Source organism: Pan paniscus, chromosome 2, assembly GCF_029289425.2.
Source record: "Pan paniscus chromosome 2, NHGRI_mPanPan1-v2.0_pri, whole genome shotgun sequence".
In the NCBI taxonomy this organism is placed as follows: domain Eukaryota; kingdom Metazoa; phylum Chordata; class Mammalia; order Primates; family Hominidae; genus Pan; species Pan paniscus.
This window is the reverse complement of record NC_085926.1, coordinates 52,885,058-52,900,872: the sequence shown is the minus strand read 5'-3', so window position 1 is coordinate 52,900,872 and position 15,815 is coordinate 52,885,058. Positions and strand designations below refer to the sequence as shown.

Genomic DNA, 15,815 nt, shown 5'->3' with positions numbered 1-15,815 from the left:
AATTTATTTACAAGTTTTAGGAAAAATGTTTTGATCCAAAAGACAAGAATTGTCTTAATTCCATTTTTAGGAGTCAAAGATGATAAAAAGTTATTTATCAGACTTGCTTCATAGTTGAAGGAGATTATCATTGCATTCCAGTTTTTCCTAAGAATTTGATTCCATCCCTCCAATATCAAGCATACCATGCTTAATTGTCCACATCTTTTCAAAAATAATGATTTGCTTGTTTAAAAAAAAATAGCATCTGTCACATTAGGCTCTAGAGTGGTGATAAGTTTTAAGGCAAGCTTGCTGAAACACAGTCAGTGGCCTTAAACATTGAAATAAGTTTTGTTTAGAAAATTAGGGAGATTCAAGAGCTTATCGGGTTTTTATGAATGTTACAGAGTAGGAAAACATTGAAGTTGATAGTTAATCCTTTGTTTCAGATTTAGAAGGAACCCTCTAAAAAGATGGCACAATTAGTTGCCAGTTACAGGGCTAGTCAGTTTACTAAATTTCTATGGGACAGAGACTCTGTGGAATGGATTCTTATCCTTGGTAAAACTTTATTGTCCTCAGTAAAACTTTATTAATTCTGAAGCTTCATTAGTGTGGAAGACTATGGAGTCACTTAAAAGGAAGTGTGTGATACCTAAGACGAAAAAGTAAGGAAAGGAAAGCATAGGGATTCCAGTTTTGACAAAGCTAAAGTGAGGAGAGGCTGTCATGATCAAGCTGCCTTTCATGTGCACATCACAGATAATTTGTCTTTTATGCTTTAACAGGAAATTGATGGGCAGGCCCTGTTGCTCCTTACCCTTCCCACTGTTCAAGAATGCATGGACTTAAAATTGGGCCCTGCCATCAAACTTTGCCATCACATAGAGAGGATCAAGTTTGCTTTTTATGAGCAGTTTGCCAACTGAGAAGGACAACCAAAGTGAGCTGGATCTTTGAAGCACAAATGCAGCAAATCCTTCACCCTGCTTTATAAGTGGAGCTGGAATAGTCCTGGGGCTCTGGGGCCTGCAGGTATCAGCTTGCTCTCTTTGCACTTTCGGGGAAGGAGGACTCACAGTGAGGAAGCAAAAACTGTGCACAGAAGTGGATCACCTGCTGGTGGAAATGTGGACATCTCTTGTTCAGCAGATGGCAGTTTTTAAAAAATAAAGATTGTGAGGAAAAGACTTATATAAGAAGAAAAGCATTTCCAGTGGTGTGGCCTGAAAACAAAGAATAACCTAGGCTGCTGGAAAGCACCCTTTTGGTTGTTTTCATTCTGTTCCCTCCCATTGTAGATTGAACTTTGTTCTCTGCTTTCTTTTTCTTGGAAAGAGAGGACTTAGCTTTAAGTCAGCACTGATTTGGGACTGTTCCTAAGGCATATCAGTGCTTCATTGTCATTGTGTTTTTAAGCTTTTTAAAATTAAAACAGTTCATTTTGGGGATGATTATGTGGCTCTAGGGTTTTGAATGTATAGTCACACTTTGATCATTTTAAAATCGATTCTTAGGAGTTCCTTTGTTTACTACCTCTGTTGATAATTGAGCTTACAGCCATGTATGAGGTTTTTTGTATGATGCCATTTTTAAGCTACATGAACACTAAAATTATGACAGAATTTGGAGGGGGGGGGGAACTGTTTGCTTTCTTAAAAACATTATATGGGGCACTTACACCAGTTCCTTAACTGACCTGATCTGAGAACTCTACTGTTACTGTTCTCCATCTTGACCCAGCCCGGGCTGCCTGTGTTAAGTAACATCACCAAGACTGTTAGTATTTCTGTTTAATTGCCCTCTTCCTATTCATTCTCAGAGGGACTTCAGTGACTTTTATTTTGTGTTTACTTTTCTCTAGAGTTGTTTGTCTACCTCTGTTTCATTTCTAAGGTCTTTACTTTGGGTGAAAATCAGTAGGTGTTCCATGGACCCACAGCGAAGTCCATTTGTCCTTCTTTCCAGGTGTCTCCAGTGTAGAAGCACAGCACAGAAAACATGTTTTGGAGGGTAACGCAGAGCATGGAGTTTCTGTTAGCAGTGTCCTCAGTGGCAGGATAAATACTGAGATGTGGTTAAGGATTCTGGAAACCTCTTTGCCTAGCCACACTTAGACTTTTTTCAGCTAATCCTTTAAATTGAATATAATCTTTAGTCCGAGGATTCCCATTTAAACAACTCAGTATTCTTTTAAGTGTGTCTTTTAGCCCAGCTCAAGTTAACATGAACTCCAGGTGAATTTTCACTTACTATTCCATTGCTAGCTATTATAGAATAATAGCGTTTGCTGCACTATTCTAGTCATGAGGAGTGAGGAAAAACATACATAGGTTGTCTCCCTTAAATGGTTTGCTTTGCTGAATGTTTTTTTATCCTAATCACCTGCAAATTTATAACCCAATCATTCTTCCTCAAGATTTGAAAATGTTTTAATCCTGGAAACTGGGTGAATTCTAAACAGCTCTACAAATATAAGGAAATATTACAGCAAATTTTAACTGATTGTGATTTTTTCTCCCATTCCCCACCACCCCAACCTATTTTTGTGGACATTGACGAATAATCTGGAGCCTCTCTTCATTGGGTAATTCATAAACCAACTTAACTCAAGCCCTGCAACTAAATCATACATTAAATCATTAACTCTTCACTTAGGTTCCTACCAGATCTATCTGGGAAGAAGCTTCATTTAAGTAAAAATTAATATGTTTGAAACTTAGAGATCCAGTTTTTAAAAATTTAATTCTGTGTCTGTGGAAGACAAGGATATATAGGGAATGCTAGGGAATAATTAGCATTAAACATTAAGCTTTTGGTGGGTAGTGGTGGTAATCTTGCTTAATGAAATTTCCTGAGAGTTCAGTCAAGGTACTAAGGAAAAGAGGGCCCCTTGAGGAAGAATAATGGAACAGAATTTCTGGAATTAATGTTTAGGGCCTCGTGTTATTATCTTATTTAGGAAAGTGAAATATATTTCCTATAAGAGGGAATTTACCAAACACAAGAACAATGAATGCTTTATTTTGTCTCTCTTTTGACTTCTCCAGAAACCACAGAATTAAGAATCATCTCCCTTCACAGGTGAGGGGATGAAGGCGCTGAAGGGCAAAACATACAGCCCTACATAGTCTCTGATCTGGGTAGAGTCAGAGCCCAACAGGCTTGTTTATACCATGATTATTCAGGCTCAGCCCGTTCCTAGAGAAAGCTGACTCTACATGGTCAAGTAAGTTGAGTTTCCCTTAATATTTCTTGCATTCTCCTATTAAGGCATAGTTTATTAGGCAATTGCATAAAGAATTATATCCCCCAGCGCCAACTCCCGTATATTATGTAAGCAAGGATAATTGGGAATTCAGCACAGGGCACTTTTTTAACTTAAAGTTTGGACTTAATTTACCTCACAAAGCTGCTGGGACTGGGCTAGATAACAATGATGTTCTGGTTACTGTGATGCTGAAACAGATTTCAAGCCAGATAATAGCTCACCATGTTGGGGTAAAATGTTGGTATGTTGCACACAGGTGCAAGAACTTTGTTTTTTAGAGAGACCAACTTCTTAAATGTGTAACAGTCACATTGTGAAGGGACTGCATTTGTCTGGATTTCACCTGCAGCTGGGCCCACAGCCTGCCTGAGGTCAGAAAATTTTTCATGACCCATTTTTTACCCTGAATTGACAAGTTTAGAAAACAGGTTAATGGACTACTTCATCCTCCTGGACCTGGAAAAGCTGGCTGACCAATATTAGACTATTACTGCTCAATTAGTGTGCTAGGGAAACCTTTTTGCTGCACATGCAGATTTTTCTGTGACATTTTGACTAGATTTTGAGGGCTTCTGGGGACTATGCTGTTTTCCTTTGTACACCATCTTCATCCTTCTCATTTGAAGCAGAGTTGAAGTGGCTAATGCAGGGAATGCATTTATGGAAGCTTGCACGCTATCTGCCTTTGTTCAGCAATGCAGATGGCTCCTAGCATTTATCTATGTTATAGATATGTGAGGTCAGGGAAGGGTACTTACTAACCTCTGGAAAAGATGAGCTTCTTGATAAATATTTATTGACTTATGGTAGAAGCAAACATAGAAAACTAGTTCAGAACTTAGCCTTAATATGCCTTTTCTCCTGGAAGTAAAATATTCTCACTGTGAGAGAGAAGACATTGGACCTTAGCTTCCAGAGGACCTGGATACACTTTACTTGCTCTCTAGTACCAATTCAGTCACTAATGTGGTACCTGAATACAATTTAAAAGCTTTAGGAGGCCTTAGGTAGGGTGGGACTCAGAATCATTTCCCTCTGTCAAGCCAAAAAGTGTTTCTGAGGGACACATAGAATATCAGGCAATCTAGATGGGAACATTTGGGAAAACTATCACAGGCAATTATATTTACTTGGCACCTATATCACCAAAGATTGTTCTATTTGAGACACCATTTACTGGTTTAATTGATCAACAGTGGAACACACCCTGGATTTGAACTCTGATCCTGTATATTGAGGATGTGCCGTGTGTGCACACACCAGTTCAGAAGTGTTCTGTGTTATCAGTAGGAAATCTGTTGGTCTTATGAAGCTAAATGAGTAGAAGGCATCACTACAAAAAATGAAGTATAAATCTTGGTGGGGACCAGATGCCCCCTTTTCAAGCTTGGATTTCCTTGCTCCTGGGTCCACTGTAAGCAACCATATGTTTGTCATGGTGCTGACTCAGAAATCGTAGGACAGAGAGCCTCCTGCAAAACCAAAAAGAAATGTTACTTTCCTGCTATTATAATTCTTCCTTGACTTTGTTCACTTTAGATGTTTTACTAGTGAGTTTTGATGACTCCCACCCCTTATGTGAGAATGTGCATACTTTGGAAACTTGAATTTATCCAAACAAGCTACCTATGACTTAGAGTTTGGGCATAAGTTTTAAATTCAATGCTCAGTCGAAATGGATCTGGTTCCAGGCCCACTCCAAGGGTGGTTTCAGGGGTGTTTTTTCAGTACTTGTCCCAGACCACACAGGTAGCCTTGTTTCTGAGGGCAGCTTTATGGGGAGGTGTAGAAGGTGGTGGGCAGCAAATGCACTGCAGAGTCATTTTCTTGGGTATGGTGTTTAAGAAGCCTGAGATTTTCACAAGAACCAGCAAAACCAGGAGTGGAGAGTTGGGGAGATAGAGAAGTAGGCCTAAAACTCCCTCTTCTTGAGTCTTTTTTGACTTAATACACCATTGGGTCTGTCCTGGTGCTATGGCCTATCACAAAGGACTGTTTTAAGAGAGAAGCAAGCCACAGCCTTGCCAGATAAGTCTCCAACACCAGCAGAAAAGCACGGACCCTGATCTGTGGGAGGCAAGGGTCTCCCATTATTTCTGGAGGCAAATGGTGCCTTCTAGTGAAATGGTGCCACCATTTGCTGATGGGGGTGCCTGTTCTCAGGATGTGTGGAAACTCAGGCCTGAGGGTTTCTACATGGTTTATTCAATCTAACTGCATACCTAGCTTGGCAGAATGGAGGTGGACAAAAGTGCTGAAAGGATGAGGGTAGGCTTTTAGGGCAAATCAAGTCACAAAGCAGATGATTGAGGGAGGTTACAAAGCTTAGGCAGAGTTAAAGTTGGGCAGTCCATTAGCTCCTTTTGCAAGAATCTCTGGAGACGGTAGTTTGAATGTTTCTCTTGAGATTTCAAGTGCTCATTTCTTTTCCCCTCCCTTCCTTTCTTCCTTTTTTTTTTTTTTTTTTTTTTTTCATTGAATATTCTCTGAAGACAATCAGAGGCCTGCCAGGGAGGGACTCCTGGCTGGTTCCAGCACTGTCCTTAGGCCTCTTTTTAATACTAACTTGTTGGAACTGATGCACTTTGTTTAATGTATTTTACCTTTTTTTTTAAAGCTGCTCATTTAGAACAAAATCAAATGCTTATTGCATTGTATCCTTCCTGCTTGCTGTTTTTCCTCTTAATTTCAAAAGTTATGCATTGAAGATAAAAGTACACTTAAGAAGTATGCACAAGAATACCTATTAAAATAACTACCATCAAGTTTGATGGTATAACTTCAGAGGATTAAAAAAAACTATTTTGGATTAATATTTTGCGTGTTTTTTTTTTGTAAATATGATTGTATATAAACTGGTGGTACATTATGACAGTTTTAAGTGGTTGTGAGAAAACTAAAGAGAACAGGTCTTAAGCTATGTTTAACCTTAACTTTGTGCTGATTTGACAGCAAGGAAGGCATTTTGGCCAGAGTAAATTTTTTAAAACTCTTTCCAGCGGGACCTCAGAGAATCATTTCCAAATAGATGAGAAGTTCCTTCCTACTTTAATAAAACTCTGGAATTCTTCCCCCTCTCTTGCTGTCTCATCCTTTACCTTCTGGATTTAGGTGCTTTTTAATTCCAGTTCAGGAAAGATAGGAAGAGTAGAATTTCCCCACAGCAACCTTGCTCCTGACATTGGGGATTCCGCCCCTGATCTCTGAAGACTGCTTCTTGTTTGTTCCTCTGTGAGCCTTAAGGATTCCTCCACAGCTGGATGTGCAGAACAATTCTTTGTCAAAAACATCACTTTTCAGCTCTGTGTCCAATTTTCCTTGAGCTGTCTGTGTCTTCAAGCAATCAATAGTCTCCTTATGCCCAACCACAATCTCTTCTGCTTTAAGACGTAGCCTCTTGTTTGGTTCTCTCTAAACATGTACTGTTAACTGTTGAGCATCCTCATAAGATCCCTCTTAGACTAAAAGACAGTCATGCAATTTTAATTTTCCCTTATCCATTTATTTTTTTAATCTGATTTTCTGTATTTGCCCATGGCCAGTACTTGTGGAGAGTTTAAAATTTTATAAATTAAAATTCCATTTAAATTAAGCATTTTGTCGCATGTTCTCTGTACCAGGCACCATACTGAATTTGAATTGAAGGGTAAATAAAAATAATTCCTGCCCTCAGGAGGCTCACACTTAGCTGTGGGAGAGAGACATGTGTACAGCTGTCAAATTTAGCAGTCTGAAAAGTTTTGGTGGAACAGTACACACTAGGTAATGTGGGAGCAAGAGGGAGAGGGAGGTCAGAAAGGCTTTGACACATGAGGAGCAGTTCATGGAGCAGGGAAAAGGGAATGGCATCCATGCAGCTAGAATGCTACATAAAGGCACAGAGGTGTGAAAATGTAAGAGAAGGCTGGAGAATTGCATTTTTATTCTCTAATCAGGTTAATATTCCTGTTCACCAAGAAAGCTTTTAGCTAGCATATAACTCTCTTAGGTAATTGGAATTTGGGGGGCTATTTAATAGGAAACTTTTTCCTAGAGATGATATTTACTGTTGAAAACATGTAGCTCAGTGTCAACTGGACTTACACCATGTGTTCACTGACATTCTGCAGCAGGAAGGTCAGCGGCTCTAGAGCACCAACAAGAAGGTATCCAGAGAGAGCCCAGATTGGGCTGGGAGAATGGGTGAGTGTCAACTGGACTTACACCATGTGTTCACTGACATTCTGCAGCAGGAAGGTCAGCGGCTCTAGAGCACCAACAAGAAGGTATCCAGAGAGAGCCCAGATTGGGCTGGGAGAATGGGTGAGTGTCAACTGGACTTACACCATGTGTTCACTGACATTTTGCAGCAGGAAGGTCAGCGGCTCTAGAGCACCAACAAGAAGGTATCCAGAGAGAGCCCAGATTGGGCTGGGAGAATGGGTGAGAGAATGGGGACTCAGGGTCTTGTTAAAGGCAGAGCACAGGTTCTGAGAAGTTGGAAAGGGTTAGGTGGGAGTGTGTGTGCAGGGGGATGTTGGAGCCTGGAAAATACCAACCATTTGTCTTTTACACTCTAAAGGTAGTTGTGCTCCCCAAGTGAATAAGGTGGGACATGTGCACGTCAGGTTTTCAGTGTGAAACCTGGTATATTTCCAAATGAAAGTGATTGGATTCAGGTGACCATTTAAATTATGTCTATGAAAAAAGCAAATAGACTTGGGGCCTTGATAAGCCTTTAGCTAGGGAAGTAGGAAAAAGACTCAAATGTCTGGGTTGGAGGGAAGACTCCTGTACTCAGTCTCAGATTGTTTTCCTTATTCACTTGCTTCAGAATAATCCAGGCTGCAAACTATTGGGCCCCACCCCAGAACTACTGAATCACGATCTCTGAGGGTGGAATTCAGGAATGATAATAAATTCTCCAGGATATAGGGATTTGCCTTAGAGGAAAAAATAATTTGACCACAGGCCGTCCCAGCTCCTACCTCCGGACCTGGAGCTCGTGATTCCCAGGCTCTCATTCCGGTCTGCGGTGCCCGGCTCACCTGGCCTGTCTACCTGCGGGCGTGGCGGGGTTGGAGAGGGGAGTGGGACCCGCGACCCCGCCCCCTGGCCCGGCCGGAGCCCCGCCCCTCGGGGGCGGGTGGGGAGAGCTGCCGCGGCCGAGGCCCGCCCCAACCTTGGCTGCGCCAATCAGGCACTGCGATCTCAGACGTCGGGTTACGCGCGGCGCGGAGTCGGCGGCCGGGCGGAGGTACCGGCTCAGGCTTGGGATCCCGGCTGCGGGTTTGGCGGCGCTGCGCCGGCGGGCAGCGAGGCCGGGCGGGCCCTGGGCCCTCGCGCCCCTCCCGCGAGGCCTGCCATGCAGGGCCCCGCCGGGAACGCGAGCCGGGGACTGCCAGGCGGGTCGCCCTCCACGGTCGCGTCCGGGGCGGGCCGCTGCGAGAGCGGCGCGCTCATGCACAGCTTCGGCATCTTCCTGCAGGGGCTGCTCGGCGTCGTGGCCTTCAGCACGTTAATGCGTGAGTCTGGGACCCCCCGACCCTCCGGAGGCCCTGCGCGGCAGCCGCGGCCCGGCCCCCCTGGGGGCCCCTCCTGCGCGGAGAGTGCAGGCCTTGGGACCCGAATTGCTCCTCCCCCGCAAACCCAGGCTGGGTATTCCTGCACTAGGGGTAGCCCGAGCCCCTCACCTACTCGCTGTGGCCTCCAGACAGGAGTGACCCTTCCCCTTTCCACCTTAAACGTCTGTCTTTTGAGACGCCAGTCTAAAACTCGCCTACCTCCCACCTTACCATCTCGAATTGTTACCCCACTTCCCAGCCTGGAATCATGACCCCCAAGGGTGACATCCCCTTGTCCGCCCCTTCTCAGGGGCTCTTCGTGCTTAGAACCCACATCCCTCAATCCCCAGTGCGATGCTGAGCTCTTTTCTGCCCCTTCACTCTTCAAGGATCTGCCTTCTCCGTTCACATTTAAATCCTGCTACTTTGCATCCCTCTCAACACCTGGAGTGTTAGGGCCATGCCTTCCGTTTCCCAGTACCCGCCTCCCTCTCCGTGGCCCTTCTTCCTCAGCTTTAGTTTCCCTTTTGTCAGGGTAGGACCCACCCAGTCTGCCTTCTTCCCCAGATCCCCTTCCTCTCGTTTATTCCGGAACAGGCCCACCTGTTCCATCTCTGTCCCAAGCTTTCCTAATAAGCCGCATCTATAGCTTCCCCTGGCTGTTCCCTTTCCACTTTTATTCTTTATATTTTAAGTTTCCTTTTCCATTAAACTTGGGCACCTTAGTGGCTGAATAGAGAAGGAAGCCCCCACCCTGTTCTCATGTGTGCTGTTGGGGGGTGGGGGGGGCTTCTGTTTTTCATCGTGTGCATCCTTCCCTTATTAAAGTAACAAGAAGTTTTGCTCGACATGTAAGCCTAGGAGTGCCCTTGTGACTGCGTTTTAGGGGGAAGGAAAGGTTATAACTATCTGTGCAGAGTCATTAATTCCAAAAATGACTTGTTCTCAAAACTTCCCCACTGTGCTTGTGTGGACAGAGTGGAGAGTTCCTGCAGAAAGTATGCTTTGGGGTACTCAGGAGGGATCTTGCAGCTGTGTGCCTTTGTCTTGTGGGGTCCAGTTGCTGGAGTGGCCACCTTGCTTGTTTATAACTTGGGGTTTCTTTGAGTGAATTCTCTCAGGCTTTAAGTAACCCTGAAGAGGCTCTGATCATGGATACCGCGTTCTTCTGGTGGCCTGTCCTTGATAAGTCTTATAAGTGCCCAACTGTCTATGTTTGCCACTTTTTCTTTCCTTTTTAGTCCCAACTTGCCTTGCTTTTTCTCTGCTAAACAAATACCCACTTGTTCCCACAGTAATAATTTGTGACAACTTAGCCAAAATCCGCTGCTGACTTGGGCGCATGTACTGTACGTGTGTGTTTTCAAGACATGGTGAGTGGATCTTCATACCCCTCCTACTTCTCTGTCCTCCAGACAGCCTTCCTTTCTCTCTGAAGGAACTGTAGGTTAAATTTTTCTTTTGCTCCCTAACCTGAGGTTTCTTAGCCTAGCTCTGGCTGTTTCCATAGGTTTGATTGATGCTGATGGCCCGGCTTGTCCCCTAGGGTTTGACACTTGTGATTCAGAGAAGGAAATGTGATGATGACAGGGCAGAGTTGCTCGCAGCTGAGAAGTGTATCGGGTTGAATGTGTTCTGAGTGGAGTCTTCAGGGACATATTCACTTCTTTACTTAATCTTCAGCGTGAGCACATGTGCAAATCCCACTGTGGTTGGTACTTTCTGTGTGCAGAGATTGAACTAGAAAGCAGTCTCTTGTTCGCTGTGAGGCTTGACGTGGACAGAGCTTGTGGAAATGGCTGGTGGGTCCTGGGGTGATGTGGGTAGGAGTGATGGGGAGAAGAGCTGGAAAGGCTAGAGCTATGTCTGCCCTGACACAGAAATGGAGGTGAGAGCAAGAGCCTCCTCCCCCTACCTAGAAGCAGACAGAGCAGGCCAGAGCAATGGTACTCTGGGAGCTGGACAAGAAGAAGCCCACTGACTGGGATGCAGTCAGGGTGGGGCCCTTCTTATCTCTCAGATTTCTTGGTCCTGTTGAAATAGAACTGCGAGGCTTTTCCTTCTTGAACTACTGGGAAGAGGAAGAAATCTCTAAGGTGGAAGAGGAAGGAGATCAAGGTAGCCTTAAGGAAGTACATCTGCGAGCCATTTGACTTTGTCCTGGGCTATTAGTCCTCCGTCCTTCTCAGTCTGGCGGAGCTGCCAGGAGGGGCATCTGTTGAAGGCCAGGCTCCCCTGACGAGGGTCCCCCTCGCAGCCCTGAGGGAGGGAAGTCTTAGTGTGTGTTAAGGTGAGGCCACTCCATCCTTCCTCAGTTCTGTTATCTTCAAACATTTTAAATACCAACCAGTCTGTTCTGAGCAGTTTAAACAGCCGTTGTCCTTTGAGGGGCTGTTTTTGAGATCACAGTCTTTTCCCTTCTGAGTACCCGTGGCCCTCGAGGCAATGGGCTCACTGCCTGTCTTCTGGAACGCTTCCCCAGTCCTGATGGCCAACACTATTGTTTCCTGTTGGACCAGCTCTGACTGTAGAATGAACCCATTTCTCTGCAGACAAGCTGTGAGGTAATTTTCCTTACTTCACCTCCCTGATTTCAGTGACCCCTCAGACCACTGTCTTTATGTTCCTTTTTCTATCCAGAAAAATCACTTTTTTCTCCACTTACACGTTGCCTTGTTTTTGTTTGTTTGTTTGTTTGTTTTTAATCTGGGGAGGTTTGTCCTGAAGGAAGATTACTTATATATATTAATGTCTCTGGGGAGGATTCTGGTTCTGCAAGAATTTCTCATTCTGGTGCTTTGATAGACTTCTTGCCTTACTATGTAGGGTTTATAGACCCTCTTGGTCCAGGCAGTTGAGAACGTATATGCCAGGTCATACATGGTAGCCCATTATTCAAGCTGCATAAACATGCAGACTGTTACAGGCACCACCCACACACATGTCCCAGTGTCAGCACTGCCTTGTTGAGTTGGCGGGCTTCCTAGAGGCTCCAGCTAAGGTACCCTGTGTACGCAAGGAAAGATGAACATACTCAGAGACAAGCTTATGAAGATACTTTCCACTTAGAGTTTTCTGAAGTGTCTGCTAGGTATCTGCATAGAAAGAAACGCTTTAAACGAGGGGGCTTTGTCATAGTCGGCCTGCCAAGCAATTCCTCGTTTTGGTGGTTTTGTCTATAGTCTGTGACTTGACAAAGTTGCTCAGCTAGGGTCTCAGCAGAACAGAGCTAAGCAGTCCTAGAGCTCAGCAAACTGTTCCAGTGCAGGGTAGCCAACCAGCTGTCAGCCAAAGGTCGTGTTGGCCAGTGTGTGTGTTGGCATTTGGGGGTGTTTACTCTCAGGACATGTGAATGCAAAGCAAACTCAAGCCTCCCTCACCGTGCACAGTCAGGGTTCTGGGCTGAAGTGTAGACAGAATTGGTTTTTAATAAAACAAGTATTTTGAGAGCTTAGATAAATCTGCCTGCCTATTTTTGTTATAGACATGGGGGCTAGCCAGCTGGGAGAAATGTGTCCATGTTTTACAAAAACACTGCTAACATTGAGAAGTGATAACTTTTTTCCTGCAATCCAAAGTAAAAATCACAAACCAGTCCACTCAGCTTTGATATCTTAAATGAGAGTTTCTGGGGTTTTCTCCATGGTAAACCGGCCTCCCTATGTGCTCTGTGTGAACAGGCTTGTGTTGGCACAACCTTCCCTACGATCACCTCTCCCCACCCCATCCTGGTTTTTATCTCTAAAAATGTCAAACGTAGAAAACATGAAAAATAATACACTGAACATCTGTCTGCCCTCTACCTAGATTTAGCAGTTGTTCACATTTTGTCACATTTGCTTTACCTCTTTATGCTTTTTTTTTTTTTTTTTGGCTGAGCCATTTGAAGGTAAATTGTGACCAGCATCACACTTTACTGCTAAATACTTCAGCTAAGTCTCCCCAAAATAAGGACAATCTCCCACATAACCACAATTTCATCATCATACTTAAGAGAATTAATAATAACTCTATGATATCATCTCATATCCAGTCCATAGTCACATTTCCCCAAATGTCACAAGTCTTTTATAGCTGGAGTTTTTAAAAGCTAAGATCCAATCAAGGTCCACACGTTGTGTCTGGTTACGTTTTCAGTCACTTTCGTTTCTAGAAACACATACATGCACACTTTTTTTTTTTTTTTAATGTTTCTGGCTTTTCGAAGAGTTCTGGCTGCTTGTTGTGTGGAGTGCCCCACATTCTGGAGTTGTCTGGGTGTTTCCTTGTGGTGTTTGAATTGTTTCACTGGCCCCTGTTTTCCTGAGTTTGGTCTGGAGCAGTTATTAGATTCAGATACCCAGTTTTATGGCAAGAATACGCCATAAGCGGCGCTGTATGTTTCATGTACATTCCACCAGGAGGCATGTGACATCACGCTGCCCCACTATTAGTGTTAATAAGGTTGATGACTTGGTGATGGTGGATGGAAGACCTCTCAGTCTCTCCCTCGTAAAGGTACATCTTCCCCTGGGCAATTAATAAGGGATCTCTGCAGTGATAATACTTTGAGATCATGTGAATACTCTGTTTCCCAGTAGCCTTTCACCCAGTGATCACCTCCTCCTGGTAAAATAGCAGAATACGGTGACAGCTGAATTGGAGCTGGAGCTCACGAGTGAAGGCGCCTGTCTTTGGGTCTGGAACCCAGCACAAACTCAATCAGTGTCGCTGTCCTTTCCTCCTTCTGGAGTGCCAGCATGGGCAAAGGAAGAACGCCCCTTTTTTCATGCCAGGCTGGTGTTGTGGCCAATGTTAGCATACTGGCTGGCTCAGAGCTTTCATTTTTAGAAAGTTTTCAGGTTTTCTAAATGTTTATTTATTTGGTAGCATTTATCCATAATGGCGATCTGCTGCTTGATTTATCATGTAACTTCATTAATTTCGAATAAAATCAGGACAACAGGAAGTTGTCTGAATTAGGGGACAATCTGAGTTGTAGAATAACTTACCAAATGCATTTTTTTTAAGCTTTTGAATACCTCTGTTGGCCACATGTTGCCCTGTTGGGGCCTCTCATGCTTCTGCTGCTTTAATATCTGTTTAAAGTCTTTTGCAGTTAGTATATTTGCACAAACATGAAGATTTGTTGAAGGGGTTTTACAAGGGGTTAAAAATAACAGGATCCCTGGCTCTGGATCCAGCCTGACCCAACATCCATGTCTGCTTCGCTCTGCCATGTGGTGCCCCTGAGCAACTTCTGCATTTCTCAAAGCTTCAGTTTTCTCCCCAGTAACATGTGGTAATAATCTGTCTTTTCTGGGGCTATGGAGATGAGAAAGAATGTGTTTGAGGAAGCTGGGTTGGTGTCAGGCACATGTTAGGCCCTCCTTGGGGGTGTGTCTTCATCCTTGTTATTACATTGTATTCATGAGTTGGGCTGAAAAATGTTTCACAAGTGCTTAAGTAACTTATTTTCTGAATTAGGTTAAACATTCCCCTTTCTTTCTTGTTTGTACAATGTCTTTACCTTTAGCCCTCTTCACAGAGTGCATGGCAGTGAAAAAAAAAAAGAAAGAAAAGCACCTTTAGCCCAGCCAGCACAGTGAGTGTGAATCCAGATTAGCACGCGCCAAAACAAGGTGGCTTTCGTGGCCAAAATAATCTTCCTTGACCTAATCTTTCTTGTGTTTTTACCAGCAGGGCCCTCATGTGGGCTCTGAGAGAGAGGGCAGTGGGTGCCTGGGGCTGCCCCACTTCCAGGTGATGAACCTGCTTCAAGTCGCTGGCTTTTCTTTGCCCAGGGCCCATGGTAGTAGGTGGTGGTGCTGGACCCTGGAGCCGGCCTCTTTTCTGCAGCCTGCTCTTCACTGAGTTCCCAGCATGCCAACCCCCCTCACAGGAACCCTGTACAGAAGTGGTCGGTGAGCAGGTGAAGTGCCTTGTACAAGGGCTCCTGGTTAGTAAGTGCAGAACTGAAATGTAAGCCGGGTCCCTGGGACCCCAGACACCCTGAGCCACTTCCTCTGTGCCTGCCTGCTTTTTCCACCCCTCTTTCCACACAGGTGCACTTTCTGATTACTCTGTATCTGTGGCTACTTCACCTCATTTTTTTTCTATCTGAACAATTCTGATTTTATTTCTTGATAATTATTTTTATTTAAGTAATTTTATTTAAAGCATTATTGTTTTTTGACTGTTGATAACATTAAAAATATAAATTTGAAATGACTCATCAATCATTTCATGCATACATGAGTCACACCCTAGGTCTGCTTTTCTGGGCCTTTGTGAAGATTTTCCTTGCCTGGGCAGAGGGTGGTGATTCTACCCCAAGGCTGTGGTCTAGCATCTGAGGCGAAGGCACCCCCGCCCTACCCCAGAGCAGCAGAAGCAGGCAGCACGGAGTCCCTTTACTCGCTGGTGAGGAAGGGTCTGTAGGGCTCTGGGTGGCTTCAGGTTACCTGCTGAGTTTCACAGAGTTCGTTTCCCTGTTGGTTGCCATATGACTATAAGGAAGGTCATTAATAATCTTGAGGTTTACCCAGAAGAATTATCCTTTTCCTCGTGTATGCATAGAAGCAGTTGGTGAGTCTCTTTTAGATTACTCCACTGCTAGGAAAGCTATCCATTGAATCCAGAGTTTTTCAGCCTGGCACTGTTGGTACTTTGGATGAGATAATTCTTTCTTGTGGGAGGCTCTCCTGTGCATTGCAAGGCATTTAACAGCATCCCCAGCCTGCCTCTACCCACTAAATGCCAGTAGAATCTCTCATTGTGACAACCAAAAATGTCTCCCGACATTGCCAACTGCCCCCTGGGGGGCCAAATCGCCCCTATTTAAGAACCACTGCATTGGGTTCAGTTTGTGAATTCCTCAGCAAACTCATATTTACTCTAGAAGAACAGATTAGAAGGTCAGTGTGTTGTTTCCAAAGTATAAGAACAGTGGACTATCAGGATCTCTTAAGTACTTTGGTGCCAAGCCCGCTATTGGATGTTTCCTTGACGAAGAGCTGAGACTGGTCCCCAGTCCTTGA

The 15,815-nt window shown here is 44.2% G+C and overlaps 2 protein-coding genes across 8 annotated transcripts in view; both read left to right on the top strand.

Moving 5' to 3' along the window:
• SFMBT1 (Scm like with four mbt domains 1) overlaps nucleotides 1–1,433 on the top strand; it is a 145,705-nt gene extending 144,272 nt beyond the window's left edge. For all 6 annotated transcript variants that reach the window (XM_008972093.5, XM_063602449.1, XM_008972094.4 and 3 more), the window contains one exon: nucleotides 771–1,433. In XM_008972093.5, the coding sequence (XP_008970341.1) occupies nucleotides 771–911 (141 nt within the window). In that variant the 3' untranslated portion in view covers nucleotides 912–1,433. The remainder of the gene's footprint in view (nucleotides 1–770) is intronic.
• Nucleotides 1,434–8,462: 7,029 nt separating this feature from the next.
• The window catches only part of STIMATE (STIM activating enhancer), a 60,853-nt gene continuing 53,500 nt past the window's right edge, over nucleotides 8,463–15,815 (top strand). The window contains exons 1-2 of one of the 2 annotated variants that reach the window (XM_024928450.4): nucleotides 8,626–8,757; nucleotides 10,092–10,169. In XM_024928450.4, the coding sequence (XP_024784218.1) occupies nucleotides 10,139–10,169 (31 nt within the window). In that variant the 5' untranslated portion in view covers nucleotides 8,626–8,757; nucleotides 10,092–10,138. Of the gene's footprint in view, nucleotides 8,758–10,091; nucleotides 10,170–15,815 lie in introns of both variants that reach the window. The other variant, XM_024928449.4, reaches the window with a different exon arrangement.